Source organism: Schistocerca gregaria, chromosome 2 (assembly GCF_023897955.1).
Source record: "Schistocerca gregaria isolate iqSchGreg1 chromosome 2, iqSchGreg1.2, whole genome shotgun sequence".
NCBI classification, from domain to species: Eukaryota; Metazoa; Arthropoda; class Insecta; order Orthoptera; family Acrididae; genus Schistocerca; species Schistocerca gregaria.
Genome location: NC_064921.1, coordinates 84,918,968 through 84,944,775, shown reverse-complemented (window position 1 = coordinate 84,944,775; position 25,808 = coordinate 84,918,968). Strand labels below are relative to the sequence as shown.

The following is a 25,808-nucleotide window of genomic DNA, read 5'->3' as shown; positions in this document are numbered from 1 at the left end:
AAGCACAGAACAGAGTGAAGTACGGATTATTACAGAACCCATATTTTGAAAATTCTGGAGAGAAGAGCCCCGTGAAATTTTTCGAAGGAATGGCAAACAAAAATCAATGCTTAGATGTACCATACAGTGACGGAGAGTTGATTAAATTATGCGCGATGAAGCTACCATTGAAATACCAGCAATCATTAGTAGATCGCGGAGCCAATGACGTCGAAGCACTTGAAGGTATTCTAAGGGAACTAGAGTTCATATTTTCGGAAGATGACGCAAGAAAAAGACGAAGCGCACGTGAAAACGAAAGCAAAAAGCAGTGGAATCCACAAGATACAGTACGAAGAAACAATAATTACGAACCACGTGATAACTTCGCACTAAGAAACGACAATAGATTTCAACAAAGAACCGGTTATGGATTTAGAAGAGAATATGGCAATAACTATAATTCACCCAGGAACGGCAACAACTATTACAGAGGGAATAACGACAACCGGAACGGGTACTGGAGAACCAATAGACCGACAAATTATCAACAAAGAAACCACTATCAACAAGCTGAACAAGGAAAGCGAATACAGATAGAAGACGTGGAGGTAAGACCACCAAATCCCAATAAACGTTCGAGTTGACAGCTAAGCGCCGATGCCAAAGAGAATGACGCACCGACCCAGGACAATTGCAGCACCTTGAACAGAGAAGTAAAAATCTTATCACGAGAAGAGAAGAAAGAAGAAACATATCCGCAGGGACCAGATGAAAACGAAGACAAGAAAATAACAATAACGTGTTGGGACGAAATTAATTGGGAGAATACTGACGAGGAAGATGAATTACCAGAGGCATGCACAACGAATGTAGGACGAAAGGACGAAGTAATGAGTATTGCAGAGCTATTTGAGATGGAAACCAGGGAAAGCGAATTCAATGAGGATAATGCGCAGTCGACAGAAGTTGAAAATAAGTTACGAGTGGGCACACAATCCAACGTATATAATGAAGGAAGTTATGAAGCGATAACTAGAGCATTTAGATGCGATTATGTGGAAGTAGCGACGAAGAAGGAGAAGATAGACGAGGATGAGGAAAAGCAGGCGATGCAGAAGAAAGCGTAAATAAAGGAAGAAATAGAGAAGAGGAAATAAAAGAGAGAGAAGTAGCAGTCGAAGATTATCCTACAGAAAGTTCGAATTCACAAGGGAAATTCCTAAAAAGACTCATGTATGATTCAGTGGAGGATTAGTTGATGCAAGAAGAAGAAGAACAGAACCAACCCTTCCAAATTCAACCAATTGTGAAGGCCATGGTAAAGCATATCCCAGTCAATATTGTAATTGATAGCGGAAGTGAACTGACTGCGATCTCAGAAAATTTATTCATGCAGTGTAATGCCAATGAGGAATTGCCAGTTCTGAAAACTCGTAAGATTAAAGTAAGAGGTCCTATTACAAACAATGCTGCGGAAGTTACGAGACAAACAAGGTTAATTCTTTCGTGCCAAGGTCAAAAGATCGAAGCCAACTTCGTGATTATACCTAAACTAAATGTAGATTTGATTATAGGTGCAGATTTTTTAAATGAGAGACGAGCGATAATAGATATGGGGAAAGGTAGCGTAACATTCGGGAATGTCACACTTCTCTTTGAGCAAAAGCTAAAATTAGAAGAGATACCAGTTATAAACAAACAATTAAGAATGACGCTAGATAAAGAGGATGAAGAATTAGAATGGTATGCACAAAAAGAAGGAATCGCCTCAACTCATGTTAGAAGTCCATAAAGAAATCGACGAAAAATTGCAAGAAGTTCAAGGTATTTCGGAACACAGTAAAATAGAATTAGAGGGTATTTTACGAGATAAAGCAGAGGTATTTTTACCTAAGGCTGGCAGTATTAAACACTTTCAGTACAAGTTTGAAGATTAATTTTATTATTGGTAAATAATCAGCACAATATTTCAAGATTATGTTACAGATAAGATCGTCAGGAGAAAGAAGAATGAAGAGAGAGGAAGGTGGGAAAAAGAAAGTAGTTTCAATAATAACACCAATAGTACGATAGATTAAGGTGAAGGGATAAAGCGTAGATAGTCTAACAGCATGAAATACTAAAATGCTATACACCACGACACTACACAAAAATAAAAACGAATTTGAGGATTCTTGAGTAGACGTTAAGACTCAAAATATCTTAGAATTGTAACATGGAAAAGGGCGCCGAAATTTGTGAAGCTTTTTAAGAAGGCTTAAAACAAGTAGATACTAGACATGTTAGATGATTATAAGTAAAACTTTTTGTAAGAACCGTTGTAAAAGCTCCAGCAATGAAGAGATGCAACGACCCACAAGTTGCAACGCGAGATGTATCAAGAAAGAAAGGGACGTAACTAGCAAGACACGATTCCCACATAGCAGGAGCGCCGACAGAAGGGAAAGGACAGAAGGCCCTTGTATAGAAAGTGGGCAATAAATTTGCCCGCTAGGAGGAACCCTGCTCGGATGGAACACCGAGCCGCACAGTGACAGACCCCTGCTGAGACAGCGCTCGGACGGCGAACGCCGGAAGGGTCTCCTAGCCCCGAATGAACGGAGCGAGCAAAAAACGGCCGGATGAGAAGACCGCTTGGGGAAGCCACCACTGGCAAAAAATTTGCGTAAAAGTCACACTACTGCTATTAAAGAGCACGCTGATGCACGAAACTGAAGAAGAACTTCCACAAATTAAAAATGACGCGCCCAAACAATTTATCAAACTGTTACTAGGAGGAGAACTTCAAAGCGACTAGTTATCAATAAATATTTCCATATGCTGCCCAGAGAAGAACCAAGAAGCAAGTGAGAAGCAGAGAAAAAGCAGGAAGAACAGAAGTTGAAGATTCGCAAGATTGAGACCAAGAAAGAAGATGGGTGAAGAATAGACGACATACCTTCCCAAATCCCTATCCTATTGTAAACTAGTCGTCTGCGAAGTATTACAACGAAAAACGACCGCATTCAGCGACACATAACGATGACTTTCACGCATACAAAGACAGTAAACCACGAGATTCTGCACTCACAGCTCCATTCCATTATGGGACCTCCACAACAGCAACACACACTTGCAAAGCCAACAAGGAACGACGAACGAAGCTGTACATCAAATACTTGCCCACATCCATCTCGCTCAAGTCCATCACCTTCGTGCAAAAACAAAACATTCGCCAACCTCATGCTTGAACATTCATAGGATTGTGTGAGTGTGTGAAATCGAATTATGTGATATATGAATTGTGCAAAAGAAAATTGTGAAAAACTAAATAAGTTAAGCACAGCAGACAGCTAATGAACTATAAAATAAGTCATTGACGATGGACTTAAATAAAGAATAGACTATCGATAAAAATAAGTCATTAGTTCTGAAATGGACAGTATATAAAGAAACAATACGCCACTTATTTTCTCCTCATAAAAATAAAAGAATAACTATATTTTACTTATTTCCTCCTTATAAAAACAAAGAATAAAAAATTACCTTGTTGGATGTTTTCCCTTTCTTTAAGCATTTGTACCATTTATTAAGATAATATCTCAATACTTGTGTATGTATATTTCTTTGTCAAAGTAATTCTTGGAAATAATTCTTATTTGTTAGTGTAACAATGTGGAAATGAGTGTCTAGAAACAAAAACATTTTACTTGTACATGATATTTAGAAAATCTGTTAGGAATAGATTTTACTTAATTACTACATTTACAAAAACAATATTTCTAAGAAAATCGATGTGAAAGACACCTCACTTTCGAAAACAAACTTCTTAAAAAACAAACTTCACACTTAAATAAAGAAAGAAAATAATTAAAAATTAATAATAGAATAAAAATATTCTTCTCTTGTCATTTTTAACTATAATGTGGAAGAATATAAAAATATAAATTAGTAATACAAACTAGCATAGAACAGAATAACGTGGCTGAACAATATGCAACAAAATTTCGATAAATTAGAAAATTTTTGACTGACTTAGACAACGATTCAATCATTGCCTAAATTCAGTGCAAAAATTAAGTTCGAAGGATGGTGATATGTAAGGTGTCAGGCAAATCCAACACCTTCCATGAAAACCCTGACATAATAAGCAAATCTACTAGTATGTCACATAGCTCCGAATAAATCGTGACATTAAATTAACCAAAGGAATAAGAGTAACGACTGAGCAAATGGAATACCACAGACTAACACAAGAATGCCTAAATGCATGTCGTACCTTCCCACCGTGAGGCAGACGCAGTTCCGAGGCGATAAACGAGGACAGAAGCCGAGAGCAGAACCGTGTTAAGCTAGAAGGCCCTACGATAAGGGAGGGGCTGGGCACCCACGCCGCGAGCCAACCTGTACGACTACACAACGCGCACGTTTTAGCGTGAGGCTGTTTCGCGTCTCAGGTACGTCAAGGACAACCCCCAGCCCATGTTAAAAGCTAGAGCCCTCCAGAAAAGCAGAATAGATCTTACGATAACGCTAAAAGGACCACACCAGCTGCAGGTTTTAGCGTGAGACTTTTTAGCGTCTCTGTTACGTTGCAAACTTTAAAAACATTGCCCCACCACGAAAAGTATAACGTTCTCATTGGATAGACAGAATTTTTGTAGGCGGAGCTTAAGGTTAACATTGAGACCCTGATTGGTCAGATGAAAAGATAGCCAGATAGTTTTTTTTTTTTTTAAACTAACTTCGGTAAATTGTAGTAAGGAGAAGTTAGAGGAGAGTTGGTTCCGAGACGGCGAGCTGGATGGCTGGTGCGGCGGCCGCTGTCGCCCTGACGCTGCCTAAACACCGACAAGGTAATGAACGCACGCGATGCCGCATTTTTGAGCGCATAAGGCTTCACTCAGAACTGCAGAAGTCTCATCTGTTACACCCCCTTTTTTTGCGTAATACTAGTGTCGATCGTTAATTAAAACTCATGGTGTTCATATTTGCCACTTGAAGAACAGATCTGTAACGCGATGATTTTTCTTTTATATAGTTATTGAGAAGCTACATCAGCCACTGTAATTTACGACAAGTTAGATAAGTAATTAAAGATAATTGAGTGTCACTGTAGACCATTTTGATAGTTTTCTCTTTTGTGAAACTTAATTTAAACCTAGATTATAGATGTGATATGGCATAGGTCATCCTTCGATCGATTGTAGAACTTGGAAACCCATTTAGGGAATATTCGTTCACATTTTTGTTGAACGCAGTTGGTTTTTACCATCCTGTATTGAAACATTTCCTTTTATCAATAGTGCAATTTATAAACGATGTTTTGTGAGTAGATTAAATTTCCAATGGTAAACTTAACTGCTTTTTCGACGTTATTTTACCAGCTAAACAAAAATTGGAAAGCCTTGAACCCTTTCCACTAAATTTAGTTAGTATTAAGATTCTTTTACAGGGAGTGCAGTGGAGCTGACGCTGAGATCATTTAGTATTTGGTTATATCATCCCTAGTCTCACTGAACTCTTCTGAATTCTACATGTCATGTGTGGTCTGGCGTCTCCTTACCAGCAGCAGGTCCCAGGTTCAAACTAGTTAATTCCCTAAAAAACACGCTCAGAGCGTCGTTGCGCGAAAGTGGTAGGGAGACACGATATAGTACAAACAGACACCACCATGAATGTTTAGAAGTGAGTTCTGCGAAACTTTACCGGTACTGCTCCATCATGTTGTAACATACGTCCCTGAATAGCACTGTGTAATGAATGGGTATGCCGATGAGTCATAGAACGTTCCGTCATGAGACAATGTAAATACGGTACAACAGAGCCACCTTATGGACAAGTAAGGTAAACAACAGCTGCATCACGACTTCATAGTATTCAGGCTCGTCCTTCTTGTTTGCTTTCGGTAATAAAGAATGTACATCTAAACAAACAGCATAGTACCGTGTAAACATGTACGCACGTTAGTTGCAAATAAGCTAGATAACAGTAAATCTGGACAAAACGGCAGACAACTTTACTTCAGTATCTCCGTAAAATGGTTTCTCCTACCCCAGGTTCCCTACCCCAAGTTATTCAGTGGTGCATTCTCTATGTCCTGTTACATTTTTGCACGCTCTTACGGGAACATCCTGTAGACGGTTGATCCATTCCGGGAATCGAGAAATTCGGCGATTTTTGCCTGTTAACGATATCGATACAGACTCGATATACGTTTACCTATTCATCAACAGGACAGGCAGTCGGAAAACAGATGACAAAAATGTTTGCTTCATGTGAAATAATTACAAATTAAAAATTGTCGGGTTTATTTCCTCGCTTCTACTATGAAATATTGCTACACGGCAAATTTCTTGAATGTAGGTCAACGAGACGTACCCTGTACGGTTCGATTGAGTTTGCGAATATATAAATAAGTGACATAAATAGCCTTATCCTCTGATTATGTTGACTTACAAGAATAAATTTCTTAGAACGCCAAGGGACCAGAGACCTTAGCAAGTGATGTCAGTTTCAGCTATATACGTCCACTCATTCCTCAGAAAAAGGATTATTAACAGTCAGACAGACAGGTGGATAACAAATTATTAAAATATATTATCTTCACGTAATGTAATTATAGGTTAAAGGTTTTCTGATATTTTCCTTTATATCTACAGAGGTTTTTTTTTGCAAATTTCATGGTTTTAGGTCAACGGGAAGTACCTTTTAGGTTTTGATGAGTGAACTGTCAACCATCATAATATGTGACATAAATGGCCGTAACTTTTGACTGCATTCACGTGGTAGATCCAATTTTCTTACACCGCCAAGGACCTATAGCTCCTAATATGTGTCATGACTTTCAACTACCCGTTCCTAAGAAAAATGGTTTTTAACAGTCGGACAGACAGAAAGATAGAGAGACCGACGACAAAGTAATCCTGTAAGAGACCGGATTGTACCGACTGAGGTACAGAGCCTTAAAATCGGTATCACTGGCGTGGGTATGGCGAGACATGAGCCATTTATGTTATCGCACGTCCTATGAAGCTGTTTTCGTAGCGGAACATTTCTGGTAATCCGAGGATCATGGGGTTGAGAGCGTGCGTGGTAACTTCCTTTTTAATCTTCAGGCTCTATTTTACTTGTATTGCAAGTAAACCGTAAAAATGCTTAGTAAACGATATTTATTAATATTTTCATAAAAGATATGAAAATTAAAGGCAAAAATAGAGATCTTAGGGTATATAATGAATCACTCTCCTTTAACATTATCTTTTTTTTGTGGAGATAACGGGTACTACGTATACTATCGATTCTTGCATAGGTAAAAATTATCTCAGCTGTTTCATGAAAAGATTTCCTATAGTTTTATATACGATGTATTATATTTCCGGCTAAAATCTATAAAAAAGAAATTAATGTGTTACAGCTATATGTACTAACAGTTAAAGTTACTCTTCTTTTAAAAATCTGTGAAATCACGAAATTTCTGGCATACTTAAAATTCATGTTATTAATTGTACAATCTATCTCTAATTACGAAATTTATTTCTGGATTTATTTATAAACTATAGATATAATTTTGTGAAGATTCTTCTTTTGCAAAGAAAGTTTGTAAACTCTTCTGCTTTGTAAACTCTTTGGTATAATGTGATTACCGCAGAATGTAAGTGGTGGTGGAAACGCCTCTGATGGAAGCGGACGTTTTCTAAGTTTGTCATCAACAATGTAATTATTGATTTTATCTTAATGTGGATAATGTAAAAGTGGTGAGATGTTGAAAGATGTGATGAAGAATAAATTTCAAGAATAATACAGGCAAATCATATTCTGTTATTTAATCACCAAGAATCTACAAATTCGAAATTTCAGTTGCAAGAATGTACCCCTATACAAGATTTTGAGCTATCGACAACAACAAAGAGACAATGAAGATACGTAAAAAGTTATTCTTTTGTATATCTTTTGTATAAGCTTTCAAAATTTATGCAAATAGGGAGAATTTTAATAGTGATGTGTGGGAGGGCAGTGTTATAGGTTGCAGTAGCGGAGTGTACTTGGGGTAATTACTTTAACACCACACGATAGCAATCATTCTTCATATTGAAAAATCTCGCCTAACATTAGTGGATCTGTGAGCCCTTCCTCCCCCCTCCCCTTCCACGAGATAGTTAACAGGAGAAATTTGTTCTCCTGCACTCAGGACTTAAATTTCAGTCGCAAATTTTCCTTTCTCTTTCGATTTTATCTCTTTTTTGAAAACTGTAATAAATAAATGAGAGGAAGGAGGTCAGCATCGAGCATAATACCATCTGTCTCTCTTACTACAGATCTAGATTTTAGGCGAGAGCTGAATGTGTCATATGTAGTCATGTAGTTCACATGTATGGCATGAAGTGTCAAAAATTATAGGAAATGTCTACAAAATTATATCAAAATATTACGCCACACTGTATAAAACAGTTCAAAATGTACGTAACATGGATATTTTAGAATTTCACTTGAAATATAACGAGGACAGTCACCAGATATACTCACACCGGATGTTATACGTACGTCAGGACAACGTAGCTGTACTTGAAAATGGAGATCTTCCGAAGTAGCTGTCGTAATAGTCCACAAATGTTTTGAGCAGTGATACTTTCTGAAGTCCCGTGATACTTCCGAAAATATGTCGACAATATATCGAAAGCTAAACTGGGGACAGTAACGTGACGGAGAGGGTATCGCATACACCAGTGGGAGCACTGCAGATATGTCTACCAAAATACGCTACCAAACGTACACCTAAACGCTCATATAACAAAAGAAATTGTGACTAACAGAGATGAGACAAGGTAGCCGTGTAACTCCCACTGTTTTTAATATTTATACGGACGAGAGTGAAAGAACCAAACAACAACTATATTGTGTTTTAATATTGACACAATCTTAAATTCTCCTTTGAATGCCGACGATTTGGTAATTATACCACGAATTCAAAATGACGTTTCAAGGTAATGAATTATCAATATTGAAAAGCAAAACAAATACGTATTATAGACTTCGTGGATAAAAATTTTGTACTAGCCAAAACAGTGCTAATAAATCATAAGTGCCACATTTTTCAGGTTTCAGATATCTACAATATATTTTGACTTTTAGGTACTGACGCCATGATCAAAACAGGAAGTTCAGTCACATGTGTGGCCCAACACAAAAATTCCTGAGAAACAATTCGAGGAAAAAACTTTTACAAAAGAATAGCAATTACAGCCCTAGACCACTAGACTGAGGCACTTGCGAGCTGTGTGAGATGTTCTCTAGAAAAGACATGATCAGAAACGAGGATATCCGCAAGGAATTAAACGTTTACAACGTGCTGAACGAATTAAGGGAATACAGGAGACAATGGAGTGATCATATTACATGAATTTCGAAAGCTGGATGACTCTGAAAACGTCGAGATTCCGACCCTCTATCAAAGAAGACCTTGGAAGACTGAGTACAAGACTGACGCCAGAAGTGGCTTGATGAATGCTTGAATAACAAGACGAAGACGATAAAATTTTTAATGCAGTTTAGCTTTCATCCAGTATGCGTCCTAAGTATGCAGTCAGGCCTGAGATGTTCCCAACATGTGTTCACTACTTGCAGGTATCGAAAGACTGATTTTTATTAAAAATCCAAGCAGTAGGTATGTTGAAATTCGAATCCGTATGTTAATACTAAAAGATGTTAAACATTAAGTGTACGTGATAACATCGTTTCTGAGGGACCAGTCTTTTTCTTTTGTCCGTCTAAGGCGTCCTGAATGTTGCGGGAAACACAAATTTGGTAACAACCTACAGCCGTACACACGAATGCGTATATATACAAAGTTGTAAATTTATGTTTCGTTGTCTTTTCTCTACGCAGTGAAGAATGTAACTGCGTGTAATTTATTTCCATAAATGCTACGTAATATCCGTCTGGCCAAGCGAATTCTACAGAAAAGTACTGACACGCACAAGAAATGGAATTCATTATGGATGCTGAGAGAATTGACTACTGCTGTCGGGCAACACATGGGAACACTTTCCAAGCTGTAAACCAAAGAAAATAAGAAAAAGTTCCGGGCAAAATATTCAAAGAATATCCGATGAATTGTGTAATATGCATTACTAACGTGCGATGGATGGCCATAAATGTGAACTAGATAACGTCTATCTTTAATATTGTAAGATATGGATTTAAAAATGTTCTCTCATGATAGTTTTTGTTTAATACAGAAGGAGAAGGTATGTGACCAGTAACTTATGTAACAACCATTGAGGTCACAACTTTGTTTTGATGAAATAAAAGAAAGAAAATGATTGAACGCAATTTTTTATGTTGCTAATAACCGGAATCACTACATCTATAGGACCACTACATCTATTAGAAGTGGTTTTGAACCTAACACCCCTATTGCAAGTAATACTGTCTGCAGTATAGGATGCTGTGTAGGAAGCATAAATAAAGAATCCATTTACTTTTTTGTATTTCAAAGAAGACAGTTTTCTGGAATTTTGCATTTAAAATTGGTAGTATAGAGTTTCGTGAGTGCTATCTATTAGGTACCAATCAGGAAACTAATTATATATTGATATCATGATAATGTGAAGATATGTAGACACATTTCTGGATTGACAAACTTCATTTTAATCGGTAAAAAAATTAATCAAGTGCCTCATTACATTTTACATATCTGGCACAGCATCAGGTTTAAGTCAAACATTAATTTGATGAAAACACAAAAAAAATTGTTCAAATGGCTCTGAGCACTATGGGACTCAACATCTGTGGTCATCAGTCCCCTAGAACTTAGAACTACTTAAACCTAACTAATCTAAAAACATCATACACATCCATGCCCGACGCAGGATTCGAACCTGCCACCGTAGCGAACCCGCGGTTTCATACTGAAGCGCCTAGAACCGCACGGCCACACCGGCTGGCAAAACACAAAAAAAAACCACAAAAAATGTGACACACTTTTAAGCAATATTTTTCACTTGTTGGTCATCGCATACAAACAGAGCATTATCTTTCTGTACATGAATTTAATGGTCGATACTCTATGGCGTCATGTAGAGATAACTTTCAAATAGGAATGCCTGATCTGGCAATCTTGTATTATCAAATGTCATTCGCAACTCAGCACAGTATTGAAGCCATTTAAATAACAACGAATTCGTTCATCGATAAACGGTAGGCAACTTTCCTATTGACGTTGTCAGTGTATTCGATGTGTCGTGACCGCTTTCAGTTTTTCGTAATATTCCATAGCTTGACGTCTAAGCGACAACCTTCGAAACATTAAAACAGCACTCCAGATTGCGGCCACAGTGTCTTTACACCTCGAGCTACGAGGGTTTTGACATCTTTTTTATTTTATTTTTAGCTCTGCTGAGTGAAGTGCCATATGTATTAGGAGCTCTCAAAGCTTATAAAGCTTATTGAGAGGTGACGTCAAAATGACGGCTTCCAGAAAACTCGATGTGACAAAGAAACTTGACAGCTGTCGGCAAATGGGCTGGACGAGTATACGCCATTTTGACGTCACTTTCCAGTGGTGGTGGTGGTGGTTAGTGTTTAACGTCCCGTCGACAACGAGGTCATTAGAGACGGAGCGCAAGCTCGAGTGAGGGAAGGATTGGGAAGGAAATCGGCCGTGCCCTTTCAAAGGAACCATCCCGGCATTTGCCTGAAACGATTTAGGGAAATCACGGAAAACCTAAATCAGGATGGCCGGAGACGGGATTGAACCGTCGTCCTCCCGAATGCGAGTCCAGCGTGCTAACCACTGCGCCACCTCGCTCGATCACTTTCCAGTAAGCTTAAAAAGAAAATAGCGTCTTCCGTCATATCTGGGAGACCTTTGTCTAATAACAACGGGGAGAGGGTGACATTGATGGTCACGGAAGGCGAGCTGGATGTAACGGCTGGCAGTACAGCGCAGTACGAGTCTGTTCGTGGAACTGCTAGGGCTGAGTATGAAACGGAATGACGTTGGTTATTGGTACATGGAGTAAATCTTTTAAATACATGCTAAATTCTTACGATCTTTGTGAAAATATTCAGAGTGTATCATCTGCAAAACTGGCTTCAATTTCAGACAAAAAAAGTCCTTCTCATGTTCGATCCGGAATTAGCAACGTCACAGCAGTAAATGGTAAATGGAGTCACGTTCGTAAACAGTGAGGGGGAAGAAATTAACAGGCGATTATTCACCATGCAATACAAGCGTCTGGTAGCGGAATAGTGCGATGTCCGCCTGCCGCAATGTTTTGTGTTCCCTCTTATACGACTGGTCTTGGTACCAGAGCTGTTCGGTGGTTATTTACATTTAGTTACTCGGCATGTGATACCAGGATTGCAGGTCGTAGAAAACAGCACTACTGACCTGTACGCGTGGATGTCGCGACAGCATGTAAACAACAGCGTCAGCAATGTCCTCTGGATGCAATGCAGGCGGCTCTTTTACTTCTTTGGGCAAGTTGAGCTGTGGCAACGCTTTCCTCAGTCCTTCGGTGTCCACCATACCAGGGGAAATTTGCTGCAATGAAATGGTCATTACTTAGTTTAACTAGCATAGCCATGTACTAAAATTTGGTCTTTGAACGAAAATCGGTGGAATACGATACTAATTATAACATGAAGCTGAAGAATGATGCAATTTTACAATAAAAATGAGTGCAAAATACAGGCGTAACAAATCTACGTATGCAAAATTTTTGTGTTTTTACAGGAGATAGGATGGATGATTCTCTTATATGACAAAAATATCACTCCCCCCCAGGCGTCCATTGACATTTTCATACAGCGCCCGCTCTACGTGAAACCTTGGCCCAGGATTATCGTTTTAATTTGCTATTGGCATTTTACGATGTGATATTGGTTATAACATATTTTTGCCCAGAGTATAAAAGATATTCATGTCGCAGGTTTATAATGAGAAGACATTAATTTTACTCGTGTATGTATGGCAATAGAAGAGCGTCAGCTATAATTTTCATATTTACCATTAGAGGGACCAAAACAAATCTATTCAAATTTAAAATGTTCATTTGACATCATAAACGGTCGTCGAGACAGAGTTACTAAAGCAATTAAATTTTTAAAAGGCTGCGTAATTACTTCTGGCGCAGTCAGTCGTCATTTTCAAATTGTAATCACAAACCTGGAAAACGGCATTAATAATTGCAAGCACACTTCTTTCGAATATTACAGAAAATACAATGAAACCAGTAAACTGAACCGAAGGCAGCAGAAATGGGTTACGTCATGACAATTATTGGTTTACCAGTCATTTCACGACTTAATGCATTGTAGATGAAAACTACATCGTGAAGAAAGATATTATATACTCTTGCATTACCATACGATCCTGCAGCGATCCAACGATCATTTTGCAAACGTAGAATCACACGTGCCACTCCTATAACGCGCAGAAAGCCCAAACCTAGAACACAGCACGCAATCGTACTGTGTCCTCCTAGTGAAATCTTACGAAGACGATGGACTCCCATTTGGGCTAACACAAAAATGATCGTTGCATCACTGCAGGACGTAATACAATAGTACTGTATATGTGTAACCCAGATGCGAAAGCCGCTAACTGCGTGATAAGCGAAACTGAGATATCCCGAAAACTCATCTCACCCAAACTATTAAAGTTAAAGACTTCAATTCTTTTCTAAAAATTGATGGAAAAATAATTAAATACACGGTATTAATGGCTGAAATCTGTAATTGTGTTTTATACGTTAAAATCATAAGTGAATTATTGACTGACCTGTTTTTTTCACCAGATTTATGCAGTTAGTGGATTTTGCAAATGTATCGATCTAGTTACGTATTAAAAAATATTCGGCTGCAAAATCCGCTATTCGGTGTTAGTTACGAATGACGTAAGCTAGAATTTACTTATTGCCAGTATAAAAGCAACTCGTTTTATATCAAAGAGAAAACTGAAAATTCTACGAAACTGGCTTATAAAAATACGAAGGGAACATTATTTTACCGGGAAAAACTGACTTATTTAATGTCACAAAGAGAACAGACATGAATGCTCAACATTGTGTTTTTTACAAAAAAAAATACCATTCCGTTTTTGACATCAAAAGATATAGCAGAAAATAAAATAAGCTTGTAATTGCATTTTAGTAAAACACCGAAATTGATTTGGAAAATAATAAAATTGGCGGGAATTTGCATCTTAGTTAAAATAGCAACAAAAAATTCTACAAAATGAAATCAGCTGAAAATTGCTTTTAAGTGACATCGTCCTCAACACTACCCATTAATTTAAAATCGCTTGCCGCATCTTCAGATTACTGGCAGCGGCAGGAGAGATTCTAGCGTCCCTGCCTGCTCGTGTAAAACCTCGATTAGAATTTGAGTTTGCTGTTGGTCGCCTGGTCTTTACCAATGTGGAGCTATAAAAGCTTTTTGATGTTTCCGAGTTTGGCTTCTGAAAGTTTTATTCCAGCTGTGATTGGTGTTGGTGTGTTTCCTTTGCAGAAATTGTTTCCCCTTTTCAGGATACTCTTCCCATCTCCAGCTTCAAAGTTGTAGAAGGGCTCTCCACGAAGTAGAGAAATCATCTTGTTTATGCCTTTCGTGAACACCAATTTTTTTGGCTTTCTGAATCTGGAAATGCCACTTACCAATACCTTTCTCTAATCGTTCCAATTATGTCATAACAATTAGTGTAAACACAGTAATCTTTGCATAATATTGCTTCAGTAATACTTTTCATGTTCTTACCTTTTTCTTTTGGTAACATTTCTCTCTAACTGATCAGGCTGCCACTTGCTTTTCCATGAGGGGCCTTCGCCCTCCTTCCGGTCTATTTGCAACTGTTACGACAGGTATGCCCTCTTGTGGAATTCCTACTGTTTCAATTACTCAAACTTTGTTTGTGCCATCTGCTGCATTTAAGCCGCCCACAAAATAACTTGTTTTCTTCAAAAGACTCACGCAAATACATCAAAAAACATCCTATTGACCAGCTGAACGGTGCTCACTAACGCATATTTCAACAAGTCATCGGCAGCGATAGTTTCATTGTTGCGTACACGTTCGTTACAGCGTAGCCAACCTAACTCTGAATGAGAAAAATATCCCTTCGAATCGTAACAAACTGAAAGATAGCTTTGAATGTCTAGATTCGTAATTCTGGTGTCAGTTCGCGTTCCTTGCATCAGGACATGGCACAGCAACTGCATATTGAACTTCGCAGGTTTTACAAATTTTGGACATTTAGCAGACTTTGCACCCTAAGACAACGTGCAGTTAGCGGCTTTTGCAAACCAAACAAGATCTTCTACGCCCAATTTCAAAGTGTTATAGCGGGTTTTGGGCACTGAAACTTATTTTTGCATCGGGGCTACTCATATAATACCGTTCGTCATTAAAGTGTGAAATGAATTATCGACCAAAAATTGTCGTGACCCATTTCTTCTGACTTTGCATAAGTTTACTGGTTTTAATATATTCTTCATCATATTTCAAATAAGGCTTTGCTTCGGTTTAAGGTTTTAATGTATTCTTCTATTATTTCAGAGAAGTGTGGTTGCAATTATTAAGGCAGTTTTCCAGGTTTGTGATTACATTTGAAAATGATAACTCAGTGTGACGAAACTAGTTATGTAATCTTTTAAAAATTTCGTTGTTTGAGTGATTGTGGCCCCATGACTGTTTGTGGTGTAAAACAAACATTTGAAATTTCATTTAGTCACACTCCTTGATGACAGTTATCTCCAAATACAAAATCTATTCTACTTTCACTTAACAAATTCTTTTAAACGGTACAATGTTATGATTTTATCATCTCTTGTTTTGTAACTTTCGGCACTATTGTCGCATAAAGTTATTCGAGTCTTTGTAATGTAATTTTATAATTTGCTGATTTTTGGTGAGCACATTTGTGTACAGTGTAGTTGACTCCTACGGAAACTGTCATCAGATTTTGTTTTTCCTAATAGTTGGCCAATGGTTTATTTCATTTTATGATAGAGACCTGAAATCAAATTTATGAAGTGAGTTTACTCGAAAGGTCTTTAATGTGGTTGGCGCCACTCGTGATAATATACACATTAATTTTTTGCTTGTTTTTTTTTACACATGTTTGTATATTATCTATCAAAATGTGTTTGTTAAGGATTCAAGTAAATAATAAATAATATTTCAGTTGTCTTTACTAATGGAATGCAAATCCTTGTAGTATGTAATGTGTAAAATATTTAAATTTTGTTTCACTGCTGTTTACTAATATTTATAGAAGTAAAAATGTTGACAAACATAGAAAAATGAGAAAACTAACAGTAGTTACATTACAAATAAGACAAATTACAGAACAGTAATATTTCGTAAATATGACACCATGTCAAAGAATTTTTTTCTGAGGTAAGGCAAGAGAACGTGTTACAATCAGACTACCACATTTGATAATACCGTCCTCTCCACTCTGATATATTACTTTTTCCTGGCTGCCACTTTCTGAAATATGAAGAGCACTTTTAAAATTCTTAAAATATGGTAGCAGTGGCTGAATTGCTTGTCTCTTCCTTTTGCTCTTTCCTTCGTCACCTTCATCCTCCTCAATTTTGCGATTGATATTGAGAATGCTTCCTCTTGCAGTGGCGTTGCCCATCAGATTTTTGCCAATATCTGTCTTGAATAAATTACATTACTGATTTACTTTCTATTTTCTTATTAGATGCAGCATTCCTGGATTCACTCTATTATTCAGGAAAAAAATAAAGAAAAGAAAGAATAACTGTTTCCACCATATCCTTGGGGCTCCAGTTCACCTCTCTGTCTTACAAACTAGTGTGCTATGTGTTTAGCTGAACAACCAGTTCAGATTGGTCACAGCAAGTGGAACGAATATTAAAATGACAATTCAGACTGCCCTATCGTTATGCAGGTTCACTCAGTGCAATAGCAGGGTCTGTACCCATCTGCTGCATTGTTGTGACTACATTAGGTGACTTACCCCTACTCGTATCTTGCTACCCCTGGCCATGAGGTCCTTCCTCAACCCTTCCAGCAAGACTTTCACTGCATGCTTGCTGGCACCGTACATCGCTACTGCGGCTATGAACGGCGGTATGTGTCCTGCGATGCTGGAAAATAGAACAGATAGTTGCAGGACTCAGACATAGTAGCTGTTTGCTTTATGAGGAGAAAAACTGCACTCTGATACTTTACTCTAGAGTGACCTGTACAGAAAACTAAAACATTTCTCAAATAAAGAGTCATAGGCCCGATATTCCACTTTTGTATATCAGGTATTGTAGTAGTCATCACTTTGAAGAATGGTTAATGCATGTCCTCCATGTTACTCTAGATTATATAAGCACTTTCATAGCAGGATAACTGCTAAATCTAAATTGGACATCCACCTGAACCTGCTTACTATATTCAGTCCTTTGATTGCTCTACAATCTTGATTCCCCTACACTCTGCTCAAATACTAAATTACTAATTCCTTGACACTTCACGATGCTTTCTATAAATCTATCCCTTCTATTGGTTGGTCGAGTAATTCCAATAACCTCTTTTCGCCAAAATTAGACACAGTACTGCCTGTTTACTAACACCATCTACTAATCATCAACGTTTATCCGTCTGTTCCCCACATTTCTCGTACACACAAGGCTACATTCCAAACTAATACTTTCATAAAAAGCTTACTGCCCCCAAATTAATGTCTTTGTGCCAACATATTTCCCTTTTTGAAAAGAGCTTTTTTCCCTTGCCGTCATCAGCTATTTGGATGCACAGAGACCAAAACTTATCCACTACTTTTAGTATCACATAACTCCCTCTGCATCGTTTTAATAAATTCGAATACACTCCAACACCCATGTTTTACTTTCATTTTTTTACCTTATAATTTTTTTTGAGGACGCTATCCATTCAGTTTAACTCATCTCCCATTATCGTCTCCAACCGAATTACAGTTCCACCGGTAAACGTGGATTACTTCTGTCTGAACTTTAATTCTCTTCATTTCTCCCTAGTTTCCTTTCGTGTGTCCGCAACGTTCAGACTGAGTGGCATAAGAAATGAGTTTCAACCTATTTCATTCTTTTCTCAATTACTGTGCTTTTCATGCACTTGGACTCTTGGAACTGCATTCTGGTGTTTGTACAATTTTTCTTTAATGTATCGCTCACATGGCTCACACGTGTAACACATTCTGTTGAACACAAAATTAAATGCACGACTTTGTCTGTGTCATCGTTGCTGTAAATAATATTGCAGTGGTCTATAAATGATGGCTCCAAGTATGCAGTAATGTACCCTTGTGAGAAGTATTATTCTCCAACTGGTTCGCAATTTGTCTCGTTAATGACAACAGAAGATTTACTTCCTCCTATCGCTATTTCGAGATATCGATTAACAAGCGAATATATAAGCCAATACTTGTAGTTAGACGTTGTATATGTTTTATTCATGATCGATTCCTACACTTTTTATCACATGTGTCTTCCAAAGTCCAACTTTTCATTCCAGTCATGTGCAGTTGGAGTCTATGACTTATAGCTGCTACGGTAGCTCAAAGGATCCTTGAAGAGTGCCAACAAATCAGAGCTCCGGTGAATCTGTGATACACCGAGAAAACCAATAACAGATCTAAGTAGGATGTATATATGATTTCTGCTGCACTTTTTTTACAAACCTGCAGCCATATGTACAGGTCATTTACTGTATTCATTATGTCACAAGCTATGGTCCGTTTCTATGAGGTTACAACCGAAGAAGACACACCTTTTATCTTTGAACAACTGTGGCAAATGAAACGAAACAATCAATGACACCACAGTATCCTACTGACCATTAAAAGGAAGCAGCTAATCACAACATAACTGTTGAACGTCCACCTTCGCCTTGTTGAAACATACTCATCCAAAATGAATACAGCACCATGTTTATAACCAATCGATTAATTATGAAAAAAATATAAAGATATAGTTAAAACCAGTGTAACTTGGCAAATTAAGCAGCACTTGTCAAAGAGTTTGTTGGATCTTTGTACGACACTTGGTGTAAAGCATAATGGATCCCATAAATTAAATATATATCTATATCCACACTGTCTGTATAATCTATTAAAAGTATATAGCCACAGATATATACCGACACACACACACACACACACACACACACACACACACTTGCACACACACACACACACACACACACACACACACACTCATGCACACAGACAACATTACATCTGGTGAACAACATTAATTCCATATCTAAAAGGAATGTATGTAAAAGACACATGAGGTATGTACACGTCTTTTATTTTTCATACTGTTACTACCACATCTACAATATGCAAATGATGTAACGTCCAGTAATACCACTTCTACAATGTATGTGAAAATAAACTAGCAACAGAATGTTTAAATTGATTACCAAAATATCCGTGAAAAACGTAAAGAGTGTCAGCATTTAATCTGATGTACATGTGATGCTGTGTTACTGGGGATAACATTTGTATGTGTTTTTCAATAATGCTTCACTCCACCAAGCACTGTTTTAGGGGGAAAGCAAAGAATGCATTATGTTCTACACTAGAAAATATAACCAATATTGTTTACTAGTTAATTAAGATTTTCGATGACTTTTTCACTTGGACATATCCCGAATTATGTTCTACTGCTGTTCAGTACACTGGCGTCACGTTTTCCAAACCTTTATCACCAGAAACTGTTCTAAAAATGATGCATTTTGACAAAGTGTTTAATTCGTGATATCACTTAATCTATAATTCTCGTAGTACGCAAGTATAACTTCATAATACACAAAATACAGATTGTAGTCATAACATAACATGGCCTAAGATAATTATGGAGCAAGCTTCCACATACAGAGAGGAAACTTCGAGACCTAAAAAGCATTATCGTTGCACAAAAAATAATTTATTATAATATGTTAAGATTTCAAGTACAAAACAAATGCAGGTTGCTTATCTTAACATGCAAGGGTATTTACAGATTTATAATCATGAACGAAAATTCGTTCTTGCTCAAAAAAAAAAAAGGCTTAACTGTCTCACTTATCAAAATAGATACACAATTGTTTTGCAGCATTACAAAACACATACTAAACTTCTAATAATCTAATATATGGCTTAATGTGAACTTATGGTTAGAATAATTTTCTGTTTGTATAAACGATAAGAATGTCATTCCCATGTGTAAATCGTGTATGTTGTTAGTAAAAATTGCGTTTTTGTGTAGTTAAAATGTTTATTAAAATCAATAAACATTATAGTGATCCTCATGCTATGATATTATTCTATATCTTAACTAAGAGACGTTTGTCGGCTTCTGCTGATAGTAACAATTAGTTCTATTGCACAGTGTAAACTATCAGACAATTTGTCCTTGTACATCACTGTGTTACAAATTGCCCTATGGATCACCATGTTACAGCAAAATTGCAGCAATGTTCCTATTTTATATTTGGTTACAGATAAACTTCCAAATAAATTGTAACAAATTGTTGCATACATTGTCATGTTACAGCAAAGTTGTAACAAATAGCCCTACAAAATGTTATATCCCATACATCAACGTTGCATACAATAATTTTTAACGTTTGCACCAATCATCACAAACATATATTGGATAAAAGTGTTGAAATGACGGACACCATTGTCACAATAATAGTGACTGGCATTACTTCAATAGTATGGTGGATACCATTGTGGGATCAGCAATGGTCAGTTGATATGGTGACTGATACTAATCTTAATTCATTTTTGGGCAATGTTGATCAGCTGATATGGTGACTGGCATACTAGTGGTTTGGGCATTTATGGTCAGTTGATAATGGTATTCACCATAAACCTCAATTATGTAGGGTGGTTCAAATATTGTCAATTGAAATCGTTGCAACTATTACACTAGATACTATTGATTAGGGCAAGGATGGTCAGTTGGCATGGTGACATTGTTTACCACCAAATGGGAGCCATTACATGATAATTCAGTCCTAATATTTAGCAGAAATACACAACCCTCCCCAGAGGAATTATAACAATATATAATTGGCACTAGCAATATTTTTCATAAGGTGAAAAATTTCAATGAAACAGAGCCAAAACATCTGCAACAATGAATATTTAAGAATGTAATGTATACTTGCTATCCCATAAAAAGATTTATAGACAAAAGACTAGGCAGGCAGCCATACACGTCTAGTTTTTTTGGATCTTTATGGACCAAATAGACGAAACTTACACATCAAACTATACAACCAACATCTGAACACACGAGAGATTATAATGAAAAATGCAGTGCATTAATTCATGCTTATATGTGTGAACTCACCATGCCAAATGTGAGTCTGGACCTGCAATCATACTTAAGCTTATTCATGTGTCCTTTTATATGTGATAGTTCATAAACGAAAAGAAATCCCTAAGTAATGTGTATCTTCTTACACTATGAATCATATATATTGCAACATGTAACACATTGTAAAAAAAAAAAAGAGTTCAGAAGCTATGGTGTGTGTGTGTGTGTGTGTGTGTGTGTGTGTGTGTGTGTGTGTGTGTGTGTGTGTGTGTGTGTGTGTGTGTGTGTGTGTGTGTTATGGGATCCTATCCTTTAAAATCTAGTACATACTAACATAATTATATAGTTAAAAAATAAGTGAATGGGAGAAACACCCTCTCCACAAGGACTTCGTATCATATTTGTAACGATGATACAGAAAAAACTACTAATTCAAATGAGAATATAATTAGGTAGCACACTTTCACAGAAGTTTAGATGTGTTCTAAATGTAGGAGGTGTATCTGAAAATTACATCACGATTTTGTAAGAGGGATTGTGTGCTAAGATGTGTATAAATGCTTAGTCACCAAGGTGTTAAGCGATGTATAGATTTTGTTTGACTGAGCTCCAATAACTGATACCCACTGTCTGGTTATGGTACACATCACAATGCAATATGTGATAATGGTAGTCACATTCAGTGGGGTAACTGGTGTAACTATGTCAACTGACCTTCACTTTTGTAGTCAATAGTATCTGAAGTTCTGTGACTCCCCATATCAGCTGACAATAATTATCCCAATTGCATCTGGGCTAATGACAGTCAATACATCAACTGACCACCATTGCCACCTGAACTGTATCCACTAAGCATCCAGTGAAATGTAGTCCTATTGCCAAGGTTATAATGACCATCATTGACCCAGTAGTACACACTACCATCTTCACTGTAAGGAGCAATCTATTACAACTTTGTTTACGTTGGTCTGCACAAGGTAATTTGTTCCAATTTTGCTGGAACATAGCGATATGTCAGGAACTTTGTTACAATTTTGCTGGAAAACAATGGTGTAGGAGGCCATTTTGTTACAATTATGCTGTAACATAGTTATATAGCATATAATTTGTTACAATTTTGCTTTAACACAGTGACATATGGGGCAATTTCTTACAGTTTTGCTGTAACATCATTATGTATAGAGCAATTTGCTACAATTTTGCTACAAAACGACTATGTATGGGGATCTCTGTTATGATTTTGGTGTAACATTCAATGTGTGAGGCAGTTTGTAACATTTATGTGTAACAGTGGTGATGTTTACTTTTGCACATACAGGTGCAACTACAGGTGCTAGCAGTGGTTTATAGTTCACTGGACAACATCTGTGTCATAGTATCTACCTTGCACACAGGTGTCTCCATAAAGAAATTAAAGAAGAGCAAGAGTGGAGGTTTCTTTGCTATATATTCTTTTTTGGCTTCATCGAAGGGATGTACTCCATCACCTTCATTTCGCGAATTTTTTGTTTCTGAGCGAAAGTCTGACCATCTCAGCTTCAGACAGGGTGACTCCCGCCGCAGTTAATTCATACTGCTGGAGATGATCAGTCAGTGTCAGTCATTTGCTACCATTTCACATTTTCCTCAAGCTGCTTCACCACCCCAACTCCACATTGTGTCGCCAGCTCACTGGCATTTGAAACACCTCGTGGGGCTGGATACATATATCAGGGCTAGCTGTAAGTCAGAGGAGCCCTGCCATGGTGTATTCAGGTCTTCTCAGATATCTGAGGTCACAACGAAAGTGGCACTCTTCTCATCTTTCTATTTTTCTTATCTCTCTATTATTCCTTTGGTTTCATTGTTCGAGTTCTATTATCCTCTGGAATGAACATTCTTGATTGAGTTCTGAGATGTCTATAATATCATGGTATGCGATCACAGCCTTGCTTGAAATGGGGGAGTTACGCATCTAAAGATTACGTCACTTCTTTTTGAGTCGTCATCAACTATTTGTTGGATATATTCCATTCTCTCTAGCTTTTAATCTCTGTAGCTCCCTCTAGTACCACGGAAGTTAGTCCCTGATGTCTTGATAGATATCCTATCATCCGGTCCCTTCTTCTTGTCAGTGTTTTCCAGACATTTCTGTCCACGCCGATTCTGTCGAGAACCTTCTGGTTCCTTACCTTATCAGTCCACCTAATTTTCAAGGTTCTACTGTACCAGCACATCTCAAATGCATCTGTTGTCTTTTGTTACCGTATTCCAGCAGTCCACGTTTCACTCCCACATACTGCTACGCTCCTAACGAATGTTCTCAGACATTTCTTCCTCAGATGGAGATCTGTTTCATCCTAGTATACTTCCCTACGCCAGGAATGCCCATTTTGCCACTGCTAGTCTGATTCTTTGTCCCTGTTTCCTCGTTCAGCCCTCTGCCCAGGTACCTGAATTCCTGCACTCTGTCCACTCTATGATCCCCAATTCTGATGTTAATCTTGTCACCGTTCTCATTTGTACCACTTCTCATTACAATATTTGGAACACAGCTGCACAACAGCATCGGTTCCACGTAATACAATTATAACCAGCCGACCACTTGCAATGGATAAAGAAATTCCTTACCTAGGTTTCGACAAACATAAATTTGTCTTCTTCAGAAGGTAGCCTAAGGACAATGAACATCGTAGCTTACATTAGAAAAGTATGAAACTTAAGCCAAGAAAAAATTTCAACACAAATTAGAGAACCGTTGCATTACAGAAATATGATAACGACGACTGGTACTTACAATTTTACATTAGTAAGGACTAATGTACCATCGCCGTTTTTACAAATGTCGGCGTAGATCCATTTGTCAAAAATGGAAGATAGCCCTAGAATTAGGGTTTGTCACGTAAATACAAAATAGTTCATGGATCTTGCAGAGCTAACAATCGACTGAGTGTAACCGGCGAGCGTAGTTACTCTGAAGCCAGGGCAGGTGGCGCTCGTGCCGAGAAACATGTGCCAATTGGCGTACAAAGACAACTTGTAAATTAGCAGTATTAATAACGTCCTTAGGTAAAGTGACAATAAAAAAGAAGGAAATTATCACTCCCGTTATAATAGTATGGGAGCATTGGTACAAATAATGTAGTTATACATCAAAAAAGTAGGTGGCACTTACGCCGAGAAACTTACGCCTTACGTAATGGTGGTTTTCTTACGATGTATGTTGCTACTACATCGACCCTTATGTGATTTTGCCTGGCTCTAAAAATTTTTGGTTTTTCCTGTGAATGTGTATTAACAGGATCGTTTACCAGTGTTCGTAATTCTGTCTTGACAAGAGCCATTATTGTCAATTTTAAAGTTCTGACATGTATACCGTTTGTGGGCTTCACTAATATAGTAATGTAATTTTTTTTATTTTGGATGTATATGCCACTGGGCGTAAGCTTCTCGGCGTAAGCGCCACCTTCTTTGATGTATAACTACATTATTTGTACCAACGCTCCCATACTGTTATAACGGGAGTGTTAATTTCCTTCTTTTTTATTGTCACTTTACCTAAGGACGCCAATTGACACATGTTTCTCGGCACGAGCGCCACCTGCCCTGGCTTCAGAGTTACTACGCTCTCCGATTACACTCAGTCGATTGTGAGCTCTGCAAGATCCATGAACTATTTTGTATTTACGTGACAAACCCTAATTCTAGGGCTATCTTTCATTTTTGACAAATGGATCTATGCTAACAATTGTAAAAACGGCGATGGTTCACTAGCCCTTTTACAAATGGTTTTCTTTCCAACTTCTGTGATTTATCTTTTTAAAAATGTCATTACTCTTCAACTGAACTACCTACTGAGCTCTTCATTATCACAGTGTCTATAGCATCAGAAAACGTGAAGAGTAGTGTTCATTTCTTAGTACTTCCACATCCCACTTCTGTGCACATTGACTATTCCTAACTAGTCTCTTGAACTTCAGCCTACTCTTCATCACTACTAAATTGTGACCAGAATTTGTATCGGAATCTTGGTTCAGGATGTGGGTTCCTGTTGTGATTTCCTAGTTCATGAACCACGGGCAACGTATGAGTGGCCAAGTCAGTGGTCCTGACGGTCGGGATACCAGTTACTTTGGAATATGGCTGGGCATCTCGGACATATTCTGAGTCGTGGCCACCTTTGTTCTCAGACGGCAAAGACTACAAAATCCACTGGTTAGTCCCTCAACCGTTTGGAGTAAAACTCAATGGTACCCGGGCCAAGTAAGGTTAGCAACCTTCTTCCCTGGTACTTTAAATATGATGCTGGTAACAATCAGAGTAAAATGCCTCGGACTTTTGGAGGTGATGGAGTCCCACCTGTAATTGACAAACCAGGGACCCCTAAGATACGACTTGGCAAACGAAGTGTAAAGAGATGGAGAGCTATTAATATCAATGGAGGCTACTCTGGGAAGAAAATAGAGCTGGCAGAGACTGTAAGTAAGATGGGGTTGGACGTCTTAGCTGTTAGTGACTTTCGGGTAAGGGGTGAGAAAGAAGAGGAAG

General features: G+C 37.7%; 1 protein-coding gene across 1 annotated transcript in view; it reads right to left on the bottom strand.

The window, feature by feature from the left end:
* LOC126336370 (dehydrogenase/reductase SDR family member 11-like) overlaps positions 1-25,808 on the bottom strand; it is an 83,288-nt gene that overhangs the window by 15,604 nt on the left and 41,876 nt on the right. The window contains exons 4-5 of the mRNA XM_049999975.1: positions 16,955-17,084; positions 12,356-12,508 (exon numbers count right to left, since the gene is read on the bottom strand). Coding sequence (XP_049855932.1) covers positions 12,356-12,508; positions 16,955-17,084 — 283 coding nt within the window. The remainder of the gene's footprint in view (positions 1-12,355; positions 12,509-16,954; positions 17,085-25,808) is intronic.